This window comes from Marmota flaviventris, chromosome 5 (assembly GCF_047511675.1).
Source record: "Marmota flaviventris isolate mMarFla1 chromosome 5, mMarFla1.hap1, whole genome shotgun sequence".
NCBI classification, from domain to species: Eukaryota; Metazoa; Chordata; class Mammalia; order Rodentia; family Sciuridae; genus Marmota; species Marmota flaviventris.
In genome coordinates, this window is record NC_092502.1 from 72482317 (window position 1) to 72507218 (window position 24902).

The 24902-nt window shown below is 38.6% G+C and overlaps 1 protein-coding gene across 1 annotated transcript; it reads left to right on the forward strand.

Annotated features, from left to right (window-relative positions):
• Cdc25c (cell division cycle 25C) lies at window positions 1-24581 on the forward strand. Its single transcript, XM_027927538.2, has 14 exons — window positions 1-40; window positions 570-774; window positions 1629-1738; window positions 3155-3200; window positions 4081-4114; window positions 4231-4320; window positions 6649-6747; window positions 8106-8261; window positions 16024-16125; window positions 17810-17872; window positions 20564-20662; window positions 21674-21807; window positions 22579-22690; window positions 22885-24581. Exons 2-14 carry the CDS (start codon window positions 581-583, stop codon window positions 23032-23034), a joined length of 1389 nt encoding a protein of 462 aa, XP_027783339.1. The 5' UTR covers window positions 1-40; window positions 570-580; the 3' UTR covers window positions 23035-24581.
• Window positions 24582-24902: the final 321 nt, after the last annotated feature.

Sequence of the window (24902 nt, forward strand, 5' to 3'; positions counted from 1 at the left end):
ACCTGTCCTCATCCTATCGAGTCGAGCGAGAAGCAGAACCGTAGGTAGTCCCGTTTACTGGCTGTTTTCCTCAGATTTTCCTATCGTTCTCTCGAATCTTCGCTTGTATCCAGTCACTGCCCACTTTCCTTTCTCCTGAAAGTAAGTCTGACTCGACGTAAGCTCTAGCGGTTTCTACCACAGGGTCACTGAGACCTGTTTCTTCCGGTAGGGTCTGTTCAGGCCAGAGGTCCGAATGGGCATTATCGCGAGTTAGGAGTCCCGAGTTTCTTCCGGTTAGAAGCGTGAAGCTGTGTGGCCCCAAACAAATCAAAGCCCTCTCTTCATCCCATCTTTAAAATCCTCAGATTGCGCCCCCTCGGTAAATTAAAATTTCAACAAAAAGGCCTCGTCAAGTGCGATTTAAACTTAAAACCGAGTTGTGATTCACTCTCTGGAAAGCCTCCCATCCCCCTTTGCCAATCCACTGGGCTGGATAGGGTGGAGGGTGTTGGAAAAGCTGAATGGTCTGTGATGTTCTCCTAGCAAGGTGTTTTGTTTTGTCCCCCACTCTCCTCCCATTTGTGAAGATTCAGAGACCATGTCTACAGAACTCTTTTCATCCTCAAAAGAAGAGGGAAGGTCTCGCTCAGGACCCAGTTTTAGGTCCAATCAGAGGAAGATGTTACACCTGCTCCTGGAGAGAGACTCTTCCTTTACCATCTGTCCAGGTCTCCTTAGATCTCCAATGGACAAACTCCTTGGCGATTCTGCAAATCTAAGCATTTTGTCTGGGTAAACCCACTTTTATTTTTATACCTTATCTCCTTTGCTTTACAAACAGGCTTGTTTGTTTAATTATCCTAGCTCAAAGATCAGGATTTAGGTCCCAGCTCCACTGTTGACTGTGTGACCCTTTTGAATCTCAGGCTGCTTTTCTGTGTAAAACTGTCTCACTAGGATCTTGTTCTTTTTTTTTTTTTTTTTTTTTTTTTGTGGTGTTGTGAATTGAACCCAGGGCTTTGTGCATGCGAGGCAAACATTCTACCAGCTGAACTGTATCCCAGCCCCCTCTCACAGGATCTTGTGAAAATCAAATAATGTAATGACTGGGTAAAGTCTGAAAATATTCTGTTATGAATTGGCTGCTTTATTAGCGTTAATATTAATGTTATTGTTCTTGTACTTTAAATTCTGGTCATCTGGGTTCCATTCCTAGCACCATCAAAAACTAAAACAAAACAAAAAAACCAAAAACTGGTCATGATGTTTTTATGCCTCACTACCAAATAAGGAGAAGTATTTGAAAAGTATTAGAGACTGGAGGGAAAAATCAAATCTGTGTATTCATCATAAACTGGGTAGAGGATATGGATTCAAGATTTCACTCAGTTAATAAACTTTGGGCCTCATTAATTTTTTGTTTTTAAGTCCTGTCTCAATATCTTGGTGAAGAGAAAATGAGGCACATGATGGAGTAGAGAAAAATTGAGAGATTTTTCTTAATGAAGTCTGATATTTCTAGAAAGCAATTAGATACTTTTTATATTTTTGTGATGGTCGTTGAGAGGTATTTCAAATGAAGGATCTTTGCCTTTCAAGATATTACAACCTAATGGGAATCTTGATGTACTATTATGTCTCAACAGAGGAACTCCAAAACGTTGCCTTGATCTTACGAATTTTAGCAGTGGGGAGATGTCTGCCACTTACCTTACCACTTCTGCAGACCTTGATGAAACTGGTAGGGAAAACGGAGGTAAAGGCCTCAAAGGGAAGAATAACTTAAGGGAGAAGACAGGGAAGTATGATAGAAATGGAAGATGCTGAAAGTAGGTAGAGAATCTACCTGAAGAATTGGAATTTTGAGAGTAATTAGAGGATTTTTTTTTTTTTTTGGTACCAGGAATTCAACTCTGGGGTGCTTAACCACTGAGCAATGCCCTTAGTGCTTTTTAGTTTTTATTTTGAGACAGGGCCTCACTAAGTTGCTTAGGGCCTTGCTAAGTTACTGAGGCTGGTTTTGAAGTTGTAATCTGCCTGAGTCAGCCTCCTGAGTTGCTGGGATTACAGGAGTAATCCCACCTGGCAAGGATTTTTTTTTTTTTTAATAAGACTGCACTTTGAATGCCTCTGGGTACATCTGCAGAGACCAAGCAACATCCCCAGCCCTTTTTGCTTTATTTTAAGGCAGGGCCTCACTAAGTTGCCTGGTCTGGCTTCAAATTTGCAATCCTTCTGCCTTAGCCTCCTGTGTAGCTGGGATTATAGGCGTGTGTTACCATGCCAAGCTTAATTAGAGAATTTGAGGTGATTAATGAAGCCAATGAGAAAAGAAAAAGAATAACACTAATAGGAACACTAATAAAAACAATAACATTCTACATTTGAAAAAGTTAGATAAAAGGAAATATATTTTATTGACAGATTAATGGTACAAAAGAAAGTCCAGAAAACTTTTGTTTCTTAGTTTAATTTCATCAGAGGCAAAGGAATCAGCATAAATAAACACTTTGTCAGTTAATTCTTACACTTCTATAGGTCTGTACCCCAAAAAATGCTTCATTACTCAACCATTCTAGCATTTCCTCTAATTTTGGATTTCCTGCATAATAACCTTTCTTTTCTACTCATGAATAAAAAAAACTCCATCACTATTTCCGAGGTTTTCTGTTTTGTTTTGTTTGTTTTTTAAAGTTTTTATATTTGTAGATGGACAGAATGCCTTTATTTCATTTATTTTTATGTGGTGCTGGGGATCGAACCCAGTGCCTCATGCATGCTAGGCAAGTGCTCTGCCACTGAGTTACAGCTACAGCCCCTTTTTTGGTTTTTTGGTCAAGGTCTTGCTAAGTTGCTGAGGCTGGACTTGAACTTGTGATTCTTCTGCCTCAGCCTCCCGAGCTGCAGGGATTACTGGTGTGTGCCACAGCTCTCCCAGCTTTCCTAGTATTTTTTCTTTGAGTAGTACATGTAAATTTTTAAGTTTCCATGAAATTGTATTTTGTACTCTGGTATTTTGTTCCATAAGATGGGTACCAGTTAAGAGCTTTGTGTTCTAGAGTTTAGCCTTTGAAATTAATGTGGCATACTGGTAACAAAGAAAATCAGAGGGGAAAACAGGATGCATGGGCAAGAATAATGCCTCTTACTGATTCTTCATATTTGATTTCAGGTCACTTGGATTCTTCAGGGCCTCAGGAAGTACAGTTAGCTAGGATGTAAGTTCTGTTGCTAAATGAACCCCATGCTTAAAATCTTACAGCACTGTTCATAGGGATTTTATCTCATGCAGATTCCACATAGTATGAATTTCACTTTGGGTATAAGTAGGCTTCAAGACCTAAATGCTGGACTTGAACAACTTTTAAGTTTTCTAGATCTAAATAGTTGTGTTAAATGAAGGCTATTCATTTTAACCATCACACATAATCAGAATTATCTCCCCCCCCCCCCCCCACTATGCTGGGGATTGAACTCAGGGCCAAGTGGTAGACAAGTGCTCCACCACTGAGCTATACCCTGAGCTGAGTCAGAATTATCTTTCAAAAATAAAGGAAAATGGTACTTGTGCTTATGAGTTGGCTTCTATTTACATGTGAAAAGTGTAAGTCTTAGTGATTAAAAGTACAAGTTACAGGGTCTAGAATGAGAGTGTCTGGATTCTAGTAGATTGCAATATTACCAGCTATAACGGACAACTTTCTTAATTTCAATGGACCCCAGTTTCTTTATACAAAACATGGAAGTAATAATAGCACTTCTCACTGGGGCAGAGCACTTGCCTAGCATGTGCAAGTCCCTGGGTTTGATCCCCATACCTCAGGAAAAGAAAAAAGAGAGGAGGAAATAAAGGTAAGATAAACTTGTGCATCTTTGGTACACCTCTTTAGATGTAGTTATGCCCATGAAATGAGAGCCTTTTCCCTTGGGTCTTACTATTTACCACAGAGAATATATATTGTTATAGGAAGAGATTTATCTGCTAGGACTAGGGCTAGTTGGAAGAAAGGAAGGAAAAATTTGGATGCCTCAACCCATTGAATAATTAGAGAATTTGAGGTGTTTGGGGCTTACCTAGTTGTTTGCTTTAATATGCAGGAATCACCACCAGTATGCTATGAAAGGCAGCCCAGTGAGTATCTCTTCTTGGTTTGGGTTTGGGTTTGCTTCTTGGGGGGGATGCAGAGGGTTTCAAATTAACTCATGGCTCAAGGATGCTGGATGTTCTCAGCAAAAAATGTCTTTTAGGCACAGCTGCTTTGTAGCACTCCCAATGCTTTGGACCATGGCCACAAAAAGAAAGATGCAATGCATAGTTTAACTGCAAATAAAGAAAATGTGAGTATTTAATGGAAATATAGTTACATTATTCTATATTTATTCATTATTATTATCATTATGATACTAGGGATTGAACCTAGGTGTGTGCTTTACTACTAAGCTACATCACCAGCCCTTTTTTTAATTTTTAATTTTGGGCAGGGTCTTACAACATTGTTGAGACTGTCCTTGAATTTGGGATTCTCCTGTCTCAGTCTCCAGATTAGCTGAGACAGGCATTCACCACCTTTCCCAGCTCTATATTATTATTTTATTCCTTTGAGAGAAGCGACTTACTGGTTTTGGGAGACCTATAGCTATTTATATCTCAGTATGCTAGACAAGCAAATTATATCACCATAGGTGAAGAAAAATCTTTGTAATATTTTTTTTTTTTTTTCCCCTGTTAAAACAAGAATCCTAAATCCAAATCCTCCATAGCAGGAGTTCTTGATTACTCATATTCAGTTGATTACATTAAGGACAAACATTGTTGTTACCATTGTATAAAGAATTTATTTCTTAAGCTGGGTATGGGGGTGAATGTTTGCAATATCAGCTACTCATATAACTGAAACAGGAGGACTATAAGTGTGAGGCCAGTCTCAGCAACTCAGTAAGACCCTGTCTTAAAAAAGAAAAACTTTGATAGTGATAACATGCATAACTCGTTCAAAGATTCTTTTCTTTTTTTAAATATTTTTTAGTTGTAGATAGACAGAATACCTTTATTTTATTTATTTATTTCTATATGGTGCTGAGGATTGAACCCAGTGCCTCACATGTGCCAGGCAAGTGCTCTAACACTGAGCTACAACCCCAGCCCTCAAAGATTCTTTACATGGAGTTTTATTTATTTGTATAGATATTTATTTACTTGGTACTGGGATTGAACCCAGGGGTTCTTTACCACTGAGTTACATCCCCAGTCCATTTATTTATTTTTTATTTTGAGACAGAGTCTAAGTTGCTGAGACTGGCCTCAAACTTACAATTCTGCCTTGGTCTCCTGAGTCTATGAGATTACAGGTTTGTGCCACTGCACCTGGCTCCATCATCATCATTATTATTTTCTAATTTGTGGATTGAGAATTGAACCTAGGGGTTTGCTATGCTAGGCAAGAACTCTAAAATTCTTTTATTTTGAGACCGGATCTCCCTAAATTGTCCAGGTAACCTCAAACTGTGATCTTCCTACCTCAGACTCCCAAGTAGCTGAGATTACAAATGAGGGTACTGCACCCAACCACTTTATTTTTAGTGCTAAGGATTGATAATGCTAAGGACTGAACTATGCTAATAGCATGTTGTATCACTAGCTATATCCCTTTAGTCCCTATTCTGAAGAAGTCATGGTTTTTTCTGTCTAAGCCTTTGACCATATTTCAGATCCATGTTGAAATTTTCCTATCCTAGATACCTAGTCACTAAGATAATTGTGTAATTAATCTCCTTCCCCTTTTTTTTTTTTTTTTTAGAGAGAGAGAGAGAATTTTTTAATATTTATTTTTTAGTTTTTTTTCGGCAGACACAACATCTTTGTTTGTATGCGGTGCTGAGGATCGAACCCCGGGCCGCACACATGCCAGGCGAGCGAGCTACCGCTTGAGCCACATCCCCAGCCCTCCTTTTTTTTTTTTTTTTTTTTTTTTTAAAAACTACCTTCCATCCCTTCTCCCAGGGTCACTGTGCATAAAAGATAGTTGTTGTTTTGTTACTCTGACAAAGATATGTTCATGTTTTTGGCTGTTCTATTCAGATTTTTATTGATTTAATACTGATTTAATGATTCTTGGGCCTCAGTCTCTCGATTAGCTGGTACTATAGGTGTATGCCACCAGGCCTAGTTTATAATCAGTTTTTCCCTGCAATGTGCTGGAGACTGAACTCAGGGCCTTACATGTGCTAGGCAAGCACTATAATACTGAGTTTTACACTCAGACTTTTTTTAAAACTTTTTTTTGAGACAGATCTTGCAGAGTTGCCCAGACTAGCCTTGAACTTAATGTCCTCTGTGTCAGTCTCCCAAGTTGCTGGGATTACAGGTGTGTGCCTACCATGCCTGTCCTTATAAACACTTTTTGAAATCTTACCATCTTCTTCCCAAGCAGGTTCTCCCCAACTCCTCAATTCTTTTGTTTGTGATGATAAAATTAATATCCTACAAGTAAATCTAGGTGCCAGACATCAAATTCAAACCATTATTTGCATCTTCAGGGTATACATTTAATGATTACATTTGATGTGTTTCATGAGGGTTATTCATAGTTTGATTAGACAAAATGTTTTTGGCAGGGCCCAATTAATATGTCTCTTCCTCCCGCCAACATAGTTTTTCTTATGCAGGATAAAAACACTTTTAAGGCCTTGGAGTGGCAGACACCCAGGAACCTGAGGTTTCAAAAAAGATCAGGAGGTCCTTACATGTCTTCCCCTTCTGTGCTAGTGAGTCATTGAATATCATCATTATGGGTAGGTGGGGGTATTATGAGCTATAGGATAGCAGATTTGTGACCCTTGACTTTTTTTAATCTGGCTGTGTGAGACAGGGGTGGACAAGTAAAGTTTGAACAGAGAGAGGAAAGAGCTATATTTCCTTCAATCATTTTATTAAATTTTTTTTTTTATTATTATTGGGTATTGAACTAGGGGCATTTTACCATCAAGCTACAACCTCAATCCTTTTAATGTTTTTATTTTGGGATTGGGTCTCGCTAAGTTGCTAAAGGTCTCGCCACATTGCCCAGGCTGACCTCAAACTTGGGACCCTTCTACCTCAGTTGTTATGCACCACCATGATTGGCTTCTTTTCTTTCCTTTCTTTGAGATAGGGCTTGCTGTGTTTCCCAGGCCGAGTTTGAACTCCTGGGCTCAATCACTCCTACCTCAGCCTCCCAAGTACTGGGTTACAGGCATGAATGACTGAAGGACCATGCCTGGTGACAGTACCTTATTCTTTTTTTTTTTTTTTTGATACTGGGGATTAAACCCAGGAGCGCTTAACCAATGAGCTACATCCCCAGCCCTTTTTTTTTTTTTGAGACAGGGTCTCATTAAGTTGCTTAGTCCTTGCTAAGTTGCTAAGGCTGGCCTCAAACTTGTGATCCTCCTGCCTTAGCCTCCCAAGCCACTGGATTTACAGGCATGTACCACTGCACCTGGATATATTTAGTTTTTTGAAGAACTGCCATACTATTCATAGTGACTATACCACTTTCCATTCCTACCTGTAGTGCATAAGCACCTATTGTCCTTATAATACTCATTTTAATGGGTATAAAGTGGTATCTCCTTGTGATTTTCATTTTGATTTCTCTGCTAAATATGTTGAGTATCTTTTGGTATGCTGTCAGGCTATGTATATGTCTTCTTTGAAATTGTCTTTTAATAATATCCTTTGGACTGGGGGTGTAGCTCAGTGATAGAATGTTTGCCTAGTATTCCCAGGCTCTGAGTTTAAGTCTTACCCCCCCCCCAAAAAAAAAAAAAATTAACAAAATGTACATCCTTTAAATAAAGATAATGTCCTTCAATGCATAAAATCTTTTACTTACTTACTTTTTTATACTGGGATTGACCAAGGGATGCTCTATCATTGAGCTTTATCTACAGCACTTTTTATGTTTTGAGACAGGTTCTATCTAAGTTGTCCAGGCTGGCTTTATACTTATGATCCTCCTGTCTCAGTATCCCAAGTCACTGGAATTACAGGTGTACACCACCACAAATGGATCAGTAAATTTTTTATATGGTGTAAGGTAAAGGTCCTAAATAGGTTTTAATATTGTTGTTATCCTTGACAGGACAATGGGAAGTTTGCAGAAAGTGAAATGAAATATTTGGGCAGTCCCATTACTACAGTTCCAACATTGGATAAAATTCCAAAACTTGAAGACCAGGTAGAAGAGATTTCAAATGTGTTGATGGAATTTTCCCTAGAAGATCAAGAAGGCACTGAGGTATGCTGCTCCCTGATGATATATTTGTGTTTCTTCATTCTTTTTTGGTACTGAAGATTGAATCCAGGGGTGCTTTACCACACTACAAAGCTACAAAACCAACCCTTTTTATTTTTTTATTTTGAGATAGGGTCATGCTAAGTTGCTGAGGCAGGCCTTGAACCATGATTCTTCTGCCTCACCCTCTTGAGTTGTCTGGATTACAGGCCTGTGCCAACATACCCAGCTCTTCATTCTTTCTCTTTTTTTTTTTTTTTTTGGTACCAGGGATTGAACCTGGGAGTGCTAAATTACTGAGTCACATCCTCCAGCACTCGCGTGCGCGCATGCACATACTCTCTCACACTCTCTCTTTTTTCCCCCCAGAGGGTCTTTCTAAGTTGCTTTGGGCTTCACTTCTTGAGGCTGGCTTTGAACTTGGGATCCTCTTGCCTCTGCTTCCTGAGTTGCTGGGATTACAGGTGTGCATCACCATGCCTGGCTTCATTCTTTTTTGCATAAACAACATTGTATGCCTAATATTTTGCAGTCATTGTACTAAATGTTAGGGCTGCAGAGATCAAGAAGATATAATCTTAAGACACGTGACTTTGGAGACTGAGGCAGGAAGATCTTAAGTTCGAGGAAAGTTTCAGCAATGTAGCAATACCCTGTCTCAAATAAGAAATAAAAAGGGCTGGGGGTGTAGATCAGTGGGTTCAATCTCCTGTAACTGTGGGTTCAATCTCCTGTAACCCTCCCTAATAATCATAAAATAATAGAAACTAAGGGAAATTTTATTTTCACAGCAGGGATATTTAGTTAAGAATAGGGTGGTGAACTAAACTGTTCCTAGAATGTGGGATCTTATATGATAAAGCTGGGAAAGTCCTAGACAAACTGAGATAAAGTTGGTTACCCTAGTTCTGAAGGGTAACATACATGACAAGTAGAAGAAAGAGTGTAGCTTGATAAGGGTATGTGGCATGTAGAAAGTTCCCAGTGTTGAAAAGTTCTTTGGGTTCTCAAGGACATGAGAAGCCAATGTGAGTGAGGGGAGATTTGCATGAGTTGGGAAAAAAGAGGTAGTCAGGAGGCAGGACATAAAGGGCTTTTTAGACCATGGTGAATGTTTAGATTTTATTCTAAGTACAGTTGGACACTATTGGGGGCGGTATTAAGCAGGAATATAATATGCTCTGATTTTTGTTTTATGAAGACCATTCTCAATGCTAGATTGGGAATAATGGGTAAAAAATTAAGTTGGAAATAGTAAGAGAAGGAAGCTTTGCTATAGTCCTGGCAAGAGTTGGTGGTAAGCTAGGTGTGGTGGTGTTAGTTCCAGCTAATGAGAGGCTGAGGCAGGAGGATCACCTGAACCCATGAATTCAAGACCAGCCTGACCAACACAGTGAGATCCCATCTCAATAAAACAAAAAGAATTAGCAGGGGCTGAGGTTGTAGCTCAGTGGTAGAGTGCTTGCCTAGCATGTGTGAGGCCCTGGGTTTAATCCCCAGCACCACATAAAAAAACTAAATAAACAATAAAAGAATTGTGCCCATCTAAAACTAAAACTATTTAAAAAAAAATGGCAATAGCCTGAACTAAGGTAGAGGCTATAGAGGCAGAGAAATGGATGAATTCAGAATATATTTTGGAGGATAGACTCAACAGAATTTAATAGGTTGGATGCAGGCTGTGCAAGAAGGAGGAGATTAAATATAACTTTAAACATGTTAAGTTTGACAGTTTTTTTTTTTTTTTTTTTAATATTTTTAGTTGTAGATGGACACAATACCTTTATTTTGTTTATTTAGTTTTATGTGGTGCTGAGGATCGAACCCAGAACCTCACACATGTCGGGCAAGCACTCTACCACTGAGCTACAACCCCGGCCCCAAGTTTGATAGGTTTTGATTCAAAGAGAAAACAGAAGCAATTGGAAGAAAACTACCTTCTTTTCTTGCCAAATATAACAAATTATCTGCTTTGATACTTACATAATCTGCTATTCTACAGATATCCCTGCTCCTATCTAAAGCTCTCCCTTCATACCACATCCTATTCATTCTATTTTTGGAGGATACAGTAAGGAGCACACCAACACAATAGAATGCTACTCTCATGGAGCTTACATTCTAGACAAGAGGAAACAAATAAACATGTATAAAATGGCAGATGCTAAAAATACTCTGATGGTAAAGCAGGCAAAGAGGAGTATCTGAGCCAGGCATGGTGGCACCTGCCTGTAATCCCAGTGGCAGGAGGATCGCGAGTTCAAAGCTAGGCTCAGCAACTTAGCAAGGCCCTAGGCAACTCAGTGAGACTCTGTCTCTAAATAAAATGTAAAAAAAAAAAGGGCTAGAGATGTGGCTCAGTGGTAAACCACTGCTGGATTCCATCCTTGGTTCAAAAAAAAATAGGAGTATCTTGATTGGGGTTGGGTAGGGCTAGAGTTGATTTTTCAGTATGTTAGATCAGAAAAGACCTCGTAAGAGTGACATTTGAGCAGACACCTGAAGGAGCAAGGGAGCCAAACAAACAAAAACAGGGTGAGTATGGGAGTGAGTTGTTTCAGCCAGAAGAAAAAGCAAGTGCACTCTACACTCTATATACCTGAGCTTGGCACATTTGGGAATAATAGTAAGATCAGTGTGACTGGAGCAAAGTGAACAAGTGGAGAATGGTAGAAAATGTGGGCAAGATAAAATTAGCAGGAGGACAGGTCATGTAGGTCTTTTTAAGTCATTGCAAAGAATACAGAAATGCTTGAGGCTGTTGGAAGCATCTTTCTACTCTTACTTTATTTTTATTTCCTGTATTAATTTTCCCTTCTTCTAGATTAATAGTTCTCAAGTTTTTTGGTTTTGGGACTCCCTTTCAATTTTTTTTTCTCCCCCCACTCCTTTACAGTCTTAAAAATTATTGAGAACCCCTTGCCTTGTATTTGATCTTAGGAGAAAAGCATTTAAAAAAAATGTTTTTTTAATATTTTTTAGTTGTAGTTTACACAATACCCTTATTTTATTTATTTATTTTTATGTGGTGCTGAGGATTGAACCCAGGGCCTCAAACGTGCTAAGCGAGCACTCTAATGCTGAGCCATAACCCCAGCGCGCATTAAATTTTATATATTGAATATGATGTTTACTATAGGTTTCTTGAGATTCCCTTCATCAGGTTGAGGATGTCTCTTTGTATTCCTAATTTGCTGAGAGATTTTTAGCAGGAACAGGTATTTAGATTTTGTCAAAGGCTTTCTCTGTGACTATTGAGACAAACATGAGTTTCCTTTTAATCTGTTAATATTATGAATTACATTGCTTGATATTCAAAGATTAAAACAATCTTGTGGGATGGGAAAATAACTCAGCTGGTAGAGTGCTTGCCTTGCATGCACTTAGGCCCTGGGTTCAATCTCCAGCACCACAAAAAAACAAAAATCTTGCAAGCCTGGTGCAGTGTGCTATATAGTCTCAGTTCTTTGGGAGATTGAGGCAAGAGGATTACAAGTTTGAGGTCAGTCTAGACAACTTAATGAGACCCTGTCTCAAAATAAAAATTATTTATTTATTAAGATACCATAAATAGAGGAAACAGGAGCCATAGAATGCAAGATGTTTGAAATGCATTATCCATTAAAGGATTTGTATACGGATGGCGCAGTCTGGCTGGGCACAATTCAGGAGCCACTTGTCAAAAGAAACTAACTTTATTTTTACAACCACACAAGCCAAACAAAACAGCTCCTCAGGAAAAACCCTCAGAGCCCAACTGCCACCACAGCCTTCCCACAAGCCTCTCCCACAACCACCAGCCTCTCTACCTCCCACAATCCTCCTGCTCTTGAGGCCGATTGGCTGGGTCGTGTGGGCGGAGCCAAAAAAGTCCCCCAATGAGCAGCTCCCGCTGCCTGAAAGGGCAGGGAAACAGCCCAATGAGCATCACCGCAGAGGAGCCAATCAGCTAGATGTTGCTGGGGCTGCTGTGAGCCAATCATCAGCTGGCAGTCTGAAAGTTTGCTGGGGCCCCTTTGGCTGTGGCTCTCAACAGAAAGGACACCAAGAAATAATTGAATCTAAAGAACACATTTTTAAAAAGGGACCAAAAAAAAAAAACTTTGAAAGGTGCTTCATAAAAGAGGGAAAACAGGGGCTGAGTTTGTGGCTCAGCAGTAGAGCATTTGCACGTGGGAGTCCCTGGATTCAATCCTCAGCACCACATAAAAATAAAATGAAGATATTGTGTCCACCTAAAGCTAAAAAATAAATATTAAAAAAATAAATATTTTTAAAAAAGAGAAACATGGTTATTAGACCTATGGTCATTAGGGAAATGCAATTTAACAACACAGTGATATATCACTATACACTTGCTGGGGTATTGAAAACAAGCATGTTGAGGAAAAGGTGCAAGGGGCAACTTGAATCCTCATATTATTGCTGTTGTTTTTAAAATATTTTTAAATATATGTTTTAGTTGTTGATAGATAGACCTTTGTTTTATTTATTTATATGTGGTGCAGAAAATTGAACCCAAGTACACCACTGCTGAACCACAGCCCTGCTGTTGAGTTTTTTTTTTTTTTTTTAAAGAGAGAGTTTTTAATATTTATTTTTTAGTTTTCAGCGGACACAACATCTTTTTGTTTGTATGTGGTGCTGAGGATCGAACCTGGGCCGCACACATGCCAGGCAAGCCCGCTACCGCTTGAGCCACATCCCCAGCCCCTTGAGTTTTTTAACTGGTGCAGTTGCTTTGGAAAACTGACAGTACTCCTATACCTAAGCATTTTATGACCCTGAAATTCATTCTGGATGATAAGCCAGGGGAAAATGAGTGCATATGTCCACCAAAGACATGTACAACTAAGTTTATAGAAACTTGATTTATAACAGCTCACGATAGGAAATGACCTAAGTTTCTATCTAGAGTTAAATGAATAAATATCGAAATAAAATTTAAAAAGGGCTGGACATGTAATTCAGTGATAGAACACTAGCCTAGCCTGCATGAGACCCTAGATTGCATCCCCATACTGCAAAATATAACAACAACAAAAAAAAAACTTTGGATTCTTGTGATAACTTTACTAAGTTATGATATATGATATATTATTCTTTTTATATTTATTTAGTTAAGAATAGGGATTTGTACTTTTTTTTTTTTTTGTACTGGGGATTTAAGTTAGGGTCACGATAAGTTGCTGAGGCTCTTCTTGAACTTGTAACCTCCTATTTCAGCCTACCAAGTAATCTCTCTGCTGGGATTACAGACATGTGCCACTGCACCTGGCCTGATTTGCTAAAATTTCATTGAGAATTTTTGTACTTATGTTCATGAGCTTTATTTCTCTTCAGTGTTTTGTTTTTCTTGTAATATCTTTTGGTGTTAGTATCAGTATAATGCTACCATCAGTAAACCGTTTGAAAAGAATTTTTTTCAGTTTCCTAGAAGAGTTTCTTTTTTAAATGTTTGGTACAATTCACTAGTAAAGTCACCTGAGCATTTCTTTGTGAGAATGTTTGCAACAAATTCAATTTTTTATATAAATATGGAACTATTCAGCATATCTTTTTTTTGATTGAGTGAATTTGGTTGTTATTGTCTTTTAAGGAATTTGTCTACTTCATTTACATAGTCAAATATATTGGTGTAAAGTTCTTTATAATATTACTTTAATACCATTTTAGCAAGAGGATTGCAAGTTCAAGGCCAGCCTCAGCAACTTAGCTAGGCTCTGTCTCAAAATAATGAATAAAAAGAGCTGGGGATGTAGCTCATAGCTCAGTAGTAAAGTGCTCCTGGTTTTAATCTCCAGAACTGCAAAAAAGAAAGAAAGAAAAAAATAGTTTCTTAATTTTTGAGAAATTTTCCAAGGACTTTTTAGTTAATTTTAACTCAATTCCAAGAATATACTCACTAAATTGCCGGGTACAGTGGCACACACCTATAATCCCAGTGACTCGAGAGGCTGAGGTAGGAGGTTCACATGTTCAAAGTGTTCTTAGAAATCATCTGGGCATCTTGTTAAAAATGCAGATTTTAATTTAATTAAGTAGATCTGGGGTGCATCTGAAATTCTGCATTCCAAACAAGCTTCCAGGAAATTTTGATGCTACTGGTCTCCAGACACACCTTGAGAAATAAGAACTAAGGGATCTGATATTCTTTCTCAAATAGGCATCACTGAACCAGAAGGTGCCAGTATCACTCACCCTCAATGCCAGAGAATTTGAACAGGGCAAGAATAAGGCAGGTAGTAAAAGTTAAAGACAACTAAATACCAGATAAGTGAAAAAAAAATATTGTTCTGACCAGCAAGAGCTCAGGAAGCTAAAATAACGATCTTTTATCTAATTATCTTCTCTGCTTTTCAAGCTTTGGCATTGCATTAGTATGCCTTTTTTGAATTCATCCTCATTACTTTTTTCTCTCTTCATTTTTTTCTTTTCTATAACTGCAACCATTTATAAAATATTTGAAAATAAATATCTGTTACATTATACTTTTAGAAATGATGTCATCATATTATCTTCCAACCCTCTTTTTTTAAAGATCTGAGAGAATTCAAGGGAACTTGGGTTGGTATGGATACTTATTGCTGTTTTACATGCAGTCTGGCAGAAACAACATCATGTGGCAGATTGCAGATTGGTGTGGTAGAAAGAAACTTCAGAAAAACCTAGTCCTTGTTCCCTATCCTGTTTTTTAAAAAATTCTAAATTTTTCATCATTTTATAAATTCAATATGATATAAGAGACTGGGCACCTTGATACATGCCTGTCATCCCAGCAGTCAGAGACTGAGGCAGGAAGATACAAATTTGAGGCCAGCTTGGGCAATTTAGCAAGACTCTGTCTCAAAATCAAAAGGACTGGAGATGTTGCTCAGTGGTAAAGCACCACTAGGTTCAATCCCCAGTACTTTAAAAAAAAGAAAAAGAAAGAAAAAAATACAAATAAGCAAAGAGAAGTCAAAGTAAAATACCTATAATCCCACAGGCCAGAAATAGTGCTGCCAAAAAAAAAAAAAAAGTGGAATTACAAACTACATATTTTCTAAGTAAAGTTAGAAAATATGTAAATTTATGTTTTTAATCATAAATTTATTTCTATGCGTGCAAAATTAATCCACAATATACTTTTTATTATTATTATAAACCCTGTTATTGAATATTTAATTGGATAGTAATTGTACTCTGTTATAAACATGCCAGGATGATCCATTCTTATAGCCAAGTCTTTATACATATTGTTATTTCCTTGGGGAAGCCAGTGAAAGTATTAGATCAAAGGGTATGCATATTGTTAATGAGACTCTAATCTCCCCTTCCTCAAGAGCTTTTATGTGTGTGTATTTTTATTTTTATTTTATTTATTTATTTATTTTTGCAGTACTAGGGATTGAGTCCAGAGGCACTCTACCACTGAGCTACCTACATTCCTGAACCTTTTTGAGACAGGGTTTTATTAAATTTCCAGGGCTAGCCTCGAATTTATACTCCTCCAGCTTCAGCCTCCTGAGTCACTGGGATTATAGGTGTGCACCACTGCACCTGGCTTCCATCTTCTGGTTTTAAACCTTGAACATGGGGGCTGGGGTTATGGCTCAGTGGTAGAGCACTCGCCTAGCATGTGTGGGGCACTGGGTTCGATCCTCAGCACCACATAAAAATAAAAAATAAAGGCATTGTGTCCAAACATGAAATATTAAAAAAAAAAAAAATTAAACCTTGAACATGAAGATTGGAGGAATGAGTGGAAATCTTGTCATTTCAGGGTTTATGTTTAAAGAAGGAGGTCTCTTTCTGTGACACTAATATCACTCAGGTCCTGGAAGAAGATTATAACCAGAGGCCTCTGATTGGTGATTTTTCCAAGGTGAGTTTGGTTATATTCATCATTTATGTGTGTATGTGGGGGTGTGTTTGTACAGGTTTCTTTTTTTTCCTTATGCATGCTTGGCAAGCATACTACCACTGAGTTGCATCGTCAGCCTCTTCCTGTATTTTAGTGAGTTGCTTTGGATTTTAATCTTTTTCTTCTGTTTTCAGAAGATGTCAGGTATAATTTTACATGGTCACAAAGTACTCTTTGTAAACTTGAAGGTATGTGCAGGTAGATCTTAGTCTTATGCCTTTCCAGAGAGAAAGTATTTCTTATTTATCTAGGAAAATCCAGAACAGTGGGGAAAGTATGATACTTTTTATCTTTTTTTTTAATTCTAATTTGTTATATATGACAGTAGAATGCATTACAATTCATATTATACATATAGAGCACAATTTTTCATATCTCTGGTTGTACTCAAAGTAGAGTCACACCATTCATGTCTTTATACATGTACTTAGGGTAATGATGTCCATCTCATTTCACCGTCTTTCCTATCCCCATGCCCCCTCCCTTACCCTCCCTCCCTTTTGCTCTATCTAGAGTTCATCTAATCGTCCCATGCTCCCCCCGACACTTTTTATCTTCTTATTGTTAAAAATCTTTTTAAAAATTATATTAATAATACTTGGCCAATTCTGAAAAAGTAGAAAATGAAGAAACTTGTTCTAAACATTATAAATCAGAATAGTTATTATGTGATGTATGTTCCCATAGATTTTTTTTCAGTATAATTACACAAATAACAAATACATTTTTTGTTTTTCTACAAAAATTTCTTATGCTATTTTGTAATCTATTGGGCTTTCATCCCCAATTTTATATTATATAATGGGGCTAAAGATATAGATCAGTGGTAGAGCACTTATCTAGCATGCAGTACGGGTTTGATCCCAGTACTGCCAAAAAAGAAAAAAATTATGTTAGGAACATCTTTTCATGTCCACAAAACAGTTTTATTTCATCATTTTTTCATCCTCAGCCATTTTGGATTTTTGGTTTGGTTTTGTTTTTAAGACATGATTCCACTAAATTGTTAAGGGTTTTGCTAAGTTGCTGACATTGGCCTGTAACCTATCCTACCCTCAGCCTCCCATGTAACTAGGATTACAGGCATATACCACCCATATCCATCCTTTCATCATTTTGAATAGCATACATTATTTAATTTTTTGGCTGATTATAATTTATTCATAAGTTTCATCTTGTGGGATATTTAGCTTTATTTAGTTTTATATTTTTTCCTTATAAATGAAGTGTGTGTTTTGTAAAGAAATCTAAAACTTCATACACATCCTTCATTAGTTCCTTGGTATCAGTTCTTAGAAATAAAATTATAGGTACAGTTACACACTTCTATAATTCCAGTGAGTTGGGAGGCTGAGGCAGGAGGATCAGCAACTTAGCAAGGCCCTAAGCAACTTAGTGACACCTTGTCCCAAAATAAAATACAAAGGGCTGGGGATGTAGCTCAGTGGTTAAGCCCATCTGGGTTCAATTCCCTACACCAAAAAAAAAAGAAAAGGAATTGCTGCATATACATGTTATAGAGACCATTGATTTTTAAAGCTTTGGGGTTTTAAGAATCTTTTGAAAGGAGGACAATATATGGGTCTTTGATCTCAGGCTTGGTTGGAGAATACTTGCTGTTATTTCAGCTTTTGGGTATTTCTAGGTATGTGTGCTGCCAGTCGTGTCAGGGAGACACCAGGATCTGAAGTACATCAACCCAGAAACAGTAAGCAGATTTCTGGAGATGGTAACTGGTTGGTTACATAAGCTACCATCTGGTCCATTCTGTTACTAAAATCCCATTTCCATTTGTATTTCTTTCATTGTGTTCATTCACATAGGCTCCTTATTCAACTGAAACTATATTAAAGTACTCCCTTTTTTGTCCATTTTTCTGATTTTTTGTTTTAAACAAATGATGCATAAGTATTTTTAAAAAACAGGAAGGAAGGAGGGAGGGATGCAAACACAAAAAGGAAAAAAATACCACTTACCTAGGGTCTCAGATAAAGTAAACATAAACCTTGTCTTTATATATTATAATCCCTTTTATATCTATTAGGATAATTATTAATAGTGTTCTCTTCCCTCCCACCCCCACCCCCAGTACTAGAAATTGAATCCAGTGGTGATCTACCATGAGCTGTATCCCCAGTCCTTTTTTAAATTTTATACTTTGAGATAAAGTCTCACTAAGCTGCCAGGCTGCCCTCGAACATGTGATCCTCTTGCCACAGCCTACTGAGTAGCTGAGATTTCAGGTATGGGCCACTGTACCCAGCTCATGTTCTCTTTTATTCTCAGAAAGTTTCCCAGTATGTACAATAATTATGTGGTCCCTTGACTCATAGTTTTACCAGCAAAGATATAACCACTAGAGATATTTTCTAGATTTAATAATAGTATGTTTTATAAAAATGCGAATTATGCCAGGCATGATGGCACATGCCTATAGATCCCACCTACTTGGGAGACTAGGGCAGGAGGATCACAAGTTCAAGGCCAGCCTGGGCAACTTAGTGGGACCCTATCTCAATATAAAATTTTAAAAGGGTTGGGTGGTCTAGCTCAATGGTAAGTTCTGGCCTACTATGCACAAACCCCTGGATTTGATTCCAGTACCAAAAAAAAAAAAAAAAAAGTGTTGGAATTAGTAAGACATCATAATTGTCTCTTTCTTTTCTTTTGATAGTGGGGATTGGGGTGCTCTACAACTGAGATACATCCCTATGCCTTTTTTTTTTTTTTTTAAAGAATTTTTTTAATATTTATTTTTTAGTTTTCAGCGGGCACAACATCTTTGTTTGTACGTGGTGCTGAGGATCGAACCCGGGCCACACGCATGCCAGGCGAGCGCGCTACCGCTTGAGCCACATCCCCAGCCCCTATGCCTTTTTATTTTTTATTTTGAGACAGGGTTGCTCAGTTGCTGAGGCTGCCCTCAAATTTGTGATCCTCAGGCCTCAGCCTTCCAAATTGCTGGGATGCCACCACACCTGGCATATACAAATTTCTATATCAATAAAAAGATATATATAGTATCATATTAACTGCTATATAATATTCTGCTGTACTGACATGTATATAACTTATTTAACCAACCCCTTATTGAATATTTTTTAAAATATTTATTTTTTAGTGGTAGTTGAACACAATACCTTTATTTTATTTATTTATATGTGAAGCTGAGGATCGAACCCAGGGCCTCATACATGCTAGGCAAGTGCTCTACCACTGAGCCATAACCTCAACCCCTTATTGAATATTTAACTTATTTCTAATATTTTGATAACGTAAAACAATGTTGTATTAATATCAAATTGTGCCTACATCTTTGTGTATTTTTCTGTTTACTTAAGATGTTAGAAGCCAAGCATCATAGTGCACATCTGTTATCCCAGCTACTCAAGAGACTCAGTCAGAAGCATCACAAATTTGAGGCCAGCCTGGGCAACTCAACTACACCCTATTTCAAAATAGGAGTTGGGGATGAAGCCTAGTAGTAGAACACCCCAGGTTCAAGTCCCTCCCCCTTCAAAAAAAAAAAAAATGTTGGAAGAGAAATTTTTATTCACAGTGTTCTCTCCATTGTGAACCAATTTATACCTCTATAAATAGCTTAAGTTTCTACCTCTAAGTATGAATTCTTTTTTTCTATGTCTGAAAGACTTGCTTTTTTTTTTTCTTCTTTTTTCCCTTCTTTTTTTTTCAGGGCCAAGGACCAAATCCAGGACCATGCATATGCTAGGCAAGCAGTCTGCCTCTGGCTAAATCCCCAATCCCAAGGCTTGCTTTTGAAATTTTTATTTTCTGAGGATTGAACTCAGGGCCTTATGCATGCATTTTTTTTTTTTTTTTTTTTAATAAAGGCAGGTGGGGAATTTTTTTTCCCCACATCTTGTAAAACTGGTATCTCTAGCTACTAACTCTGCTACTGTAGAAGTCTTTTGAAATCTCCTAAGAAGCTAATTCCAGCTACTCCTACCTCTAAATGGGTAGCTGCAGTAAGGTCTTCCTTGGTGTCCTGGCAATACTAGCCATTTTAGAGCCTTACAAATGCCACTTCTATTTCATAATCTTTTTTTTTTTTTTTTTTAGAGAGAATTTTTTTTTTTTTTAATATTTATTTTTTAGTTTTCGGCGGACACAACATCTTTGTTTGTTTGTGGTGCTGAGGATCGAACCTGGGCCGCACGCATGCCAGGCGAGTGCACTACAGCTTGAGCCACATCCCCAGCCCCCATTTCATAATCTTATGTGGGGTTAGGCTGAACCACCACATTGCACATATGGGTTGACTCTTGATTATAGTGGAATCCTGGGTGACTAATGGGAGCGTGCACATAAGGAGCAATGTGATTGACACTTCTCTGTCAGAGGGCAATGAGCAGGGTATTCAATCATTGTTTCTGTGTAGGTGGCTGCCTTACTGTCTGGAAAGTTCCAAGATCTGATTGAGAAGTTTTATATCATTGATTGCCGCTATCCATATGAGTACCTGGGAGGACACATCCAGGTAAGGTTACATTGTGGACATTAGCAGAGATGGGCTAGATATGGGACTTAATTTCTTTCTTTCTTTTGGGGGGGAATTGAATGCAGGGGTGCTTAACCACTGAACCATATCCTCATCCTTTTTTATTTTTATTTATTTTAATATTTTTTTAGATGTTGATTAATCTTTATTTTATTCATTTATTTATATGTGGTGCTCAGAATTGAACCCAGTGCCTCAAACATGTAGGCAAGCACTTTACCACTGAGCTACAACCCCAGCCCTAATTTTTCTTGAGACAGGGTCTCTAAGTTGCTTGGGGCCTTACTAAGGTGCTGAGGCTGGCCTCAAACTTGTGATCCTCCTGTCTCAGCCTTCCAAGTCACTGGGATTACAGGAGTGCATCACTATACCTGGCAAAGATGGGACTTTCTTAAAAGGAGTCTGTGGATAAAGAGTCCTGTGAAGTTTAAAACCAAAGCAGAGATTATAGATTTGGAACACTTCCAGGCTGAAATTCTCATTCCTATTTTAATTCTGTATACCTTGAGCAACTTACTTTTCTTTTCCCTTCTCAACCGATCTCTTCTATCCACAGACTGAACACTGTGTATGGACATTCCTTGCAATGATCCCTACACTCCAGGTGATTCAGTTCTATGCGTATTTATTGAGAATCTACTACATACCAAGTTCTAAGCCAGGCCCTGGAGTAGATACAGAGATACACAAAGGTCCCTATTTGAAAGTTCTTTTTGTCTACTTTTTCTGACCTAAGTATCCCAGGATGCTATACTAGTCATTTCTAGTATTGATACTTTACACAGGCTCTGGAGGGAATACTAATTAAAATTCCTCCTTGGGCTGGGGATGTGGCTCAAGCGGTAGCACGCTCGCCTGGCATGCGTGCGGCCCAGGTTTGATCCTCAGCACCACATACAAACAAAGATGTTGTGTCTGCCAAAAACTAAAAAATAAATATTAAAAAAATTCTCTCTCTCTCTTAAAAAAAAAAAAATTCATCCTCTACAGGGAGCCTTAAACTTATATAGTCAGAAAGAACTATATAACTTCTTCCTGAAGAAACCCATTGTCCCCTTGGACATCCAGAAAAGAATAATCATCGTGTTTCACTGTGAATTCTCCTCAGAGAGGGGCCCCAGAATGTGAGTGTCTACATGGGATAAGGTGGGCAATAGAAATGGATTTTTTTTTTCCCCTAATAATGGGAATTGAACCCAGGGGTGCTCTACGGAGCTATATCCCCAACCCTATTTATTTATTTATTTATGAATGAATGAATGAATGAAAGAAAGAAAGAAATAGGGTATCACTGAGTCATGCCATCATGCCTTGAATTTGTGATCCTCCTGCCTCTCCCTCCTGAGTCCCTGAGATTATAGGCATGTTCCATGGCATCCATGTAGAAATGGATGGATCTTGAGGTGGACTTCTCACACCAGTTTAGATGGAGATTGACTGGATGCTCTCCAATACTATTTGAAGAATGTTAGGAAGGTTGAAAATCGAATATGGAGCAAGCCAGTCACAGTGGTACACTCCTATAATCGAAGCTGCTTGAGAGGCTGAGGCAGGAATATCTCAAGTTCAAGGCTAGCCTTGGCAACTTAGCAAGACCCTGTCTCAAAATAAAAAATAACAAGAACTTGGGATATAGCCCAATTGTAGAGCTCTGGATTCAGTCCCTAGTGCCACAAAAGAAAAGCAATACAGGGAAAAGGATTGAAAATGAGACTGCAGAAGAGGAAATGAAGAAGAGGGGTGATATTTGGACCTTGTTTTTGCAAACACAGAAGGTTTCACTTTGTGTGTGTGTGGTGTTGGGGATTGAACTCATGGTTATATATGCCCAGGGGATTCTGACCTTGCTTCTTTCCAACCTACCCACCCCTACAATCTCTTGATTTTTCCTAAAGGTGCCGCTCTCTGAGAGAAGAAGACAGAGCTCTGAACCACTATCCTACCTTGTACTATCCAGAGCTATATATTCTCAAAGGCGGCTACAGAGACTTCTTTCCAGAATATGTGGTAAAGGGTAGGGCACAGGGTGGAAGGCAGACTAAGGGAAGTTAGCTCTAGCATGCAACACACAGAGGCTGTAAAGCCTCTGAGAAAAAACTTCTGTTTCTTTTTAGTCATAGCCAGCAGCAGTATCTCTGTTATACTTAGTAGGCAGAGTTCAGGAATCTGGGGAATCCCTTACTCTATTCTCTGCCTTTCAGGAGCTGTGTGAACCCCAGAGCTACTGCCCTATGCATCACCAGGACCACCAGGCTGAGCTGCTGAGGTGTCAAAGCCAGAGGAAAGCTCAGGAAGGAAAGCGGCAACTGAAGGAACAGATTGCTCTCCTATTGAAGGACATGGACCTGTGATAGTGGATGAAGAAGTGGCAGCAAGCCGGGTGCAGGGGCACGTGCCTGTATTCCCAGTGGCTCAGGAGGCTGAGTCAGGAGGATAATGAGTTCAAAGCCAGTCTCAGCAAAAAGCAAGGCACTAAACAACTCAGTGAGATCCTGTCTCTAAATAAAATACAGGAAAAGGCTGAGGATGTTGGAAAAGAAAGAAAGAAATGGCAGTGAGCCATTTGTGGTGGCGCACACCTGTAATCCCAGTAACTTGGGAGGAGGAGGCAAGAGGATTGCGAGTTCAAAGCCAGCCTCAGCAACTTAGCAAGGACCTAAGCCATTTAGTGAAACCCTGCCTCAAAAATTAAAAAGCTGGGGATTTAGCTCAGTGGTAATGTGCCCCTGAGTTCAATCCCCAATACCAAAAAAAAAAAAAAAAAAAAAATGGCAGTGGGCTGGGGATGTGGCTGAAGCGGTAGCACGCTTGCCTGGCATGCGTGCAGCCCGGGTTCGATCAGCACCACATACAAACAAAGATGTTGTGTCTGCCGAAAACTAAAAAATAAATATTAAAATTCTCTCTCTCTCTCTAAAAAAAAAAAAAAAAAAAAATGGCAGTGAAGGAGTCACCAAAAGACAGCCTCCTCCTCAGGGTTGCATACTATCTTTTATATGGCTAAGCCCAAGATTGTTAAAAAGATGCCTGCAAACCGCCAGGTATGGTGCATGCCTATAATCCCAGTGGCTCAGGAGGCTGAGGCCGGAGGATTGTGAGTTCAAAGCCAGCCTCAGCAAAAAGCAAGGCACTAAGCAACTCAGTGAGACCCTGTCTCTAAATAAAAGACAAAACAGGGCTGGGGTAGTGGCTCAGTAGTCAAATGCCCCTGAGTTCAATCCCCAGTAGCGGGTGTCGGTGGGTGGGGAGTCTGCAAACCAACAGGCTGTTCCATTAATGAAATCCTAGGCTTGGGAATTGGTTAGGTTTAAGTAGAGCTTGCTAGCTGGTGGCTGAGTCCTGAAGCTGGATCTAGAAAGGTCTAGTCTTGACTTGCATTGAGATTTGTGTTTCTTCAGGGAACTCTTACATTCTTTCTTTTTTTTTTTTTTTTTAATTATTTTTTAGTTGTAAATGGACACAATAACTTTGTCTATTTTTATGTGGTGCTGAGGATCTAATCCAGGGTCTCATGCATGCAAGACAAGTGCTCTACCATTGAGCTACAACCCAGCCTCTCTTACATTCTTCTTACAAGTCAGAAAGATCTTTCTCTCCCTGGGCTTATAGGTATGCAAGAAAGTTGCCTACCTTCTTTCTTGTATTTTCTTTGTTTCCTCCTGGGAAAGTAAATATTGCAGAATGAGAAGTGGGTTGTGAGCCCAGAATGCTCCTAGATAATTTATATAAGGAGATGATCACCAAATTAGACTTCTTTAAGGGGGACAGGGATACAGCTCAATGGTTGAATGCTTGCGTAGCAGTCACAAAGCCCTGGGTTCTATCTCTAGCACCACGAGAATATTCTAAATTGGCCTCCTTTAGACATAAAAGTGTTGCCATTTTTATTCATAGCTGAGGCCAAAGTGTTTTCTTCAAAATTTGTTCTAAAACTTTGGACTCTGGACCATCAGCATTATCTGAATTTTTGTGAAATGCAATTTTTCATGGCCCACCTCAGACTTTGTCAGAACCTCTGAGGTTAGGGCTCCAAAATTTGGGTTTTAAAAAATTTCCCTTTTCAAGTGATTTGATATATGCTAAGTATGAGAACCACTGCTCTGGAATTAAGGAAAATGTTTTAAATTGTATTCTTAGCAATATCCCAAGTGTTTCTTTCCTTGACCATTCCCTGGTATGAGTTGCTTAAAAGTGTTCCCAGACTTGGCACCGTGTGATC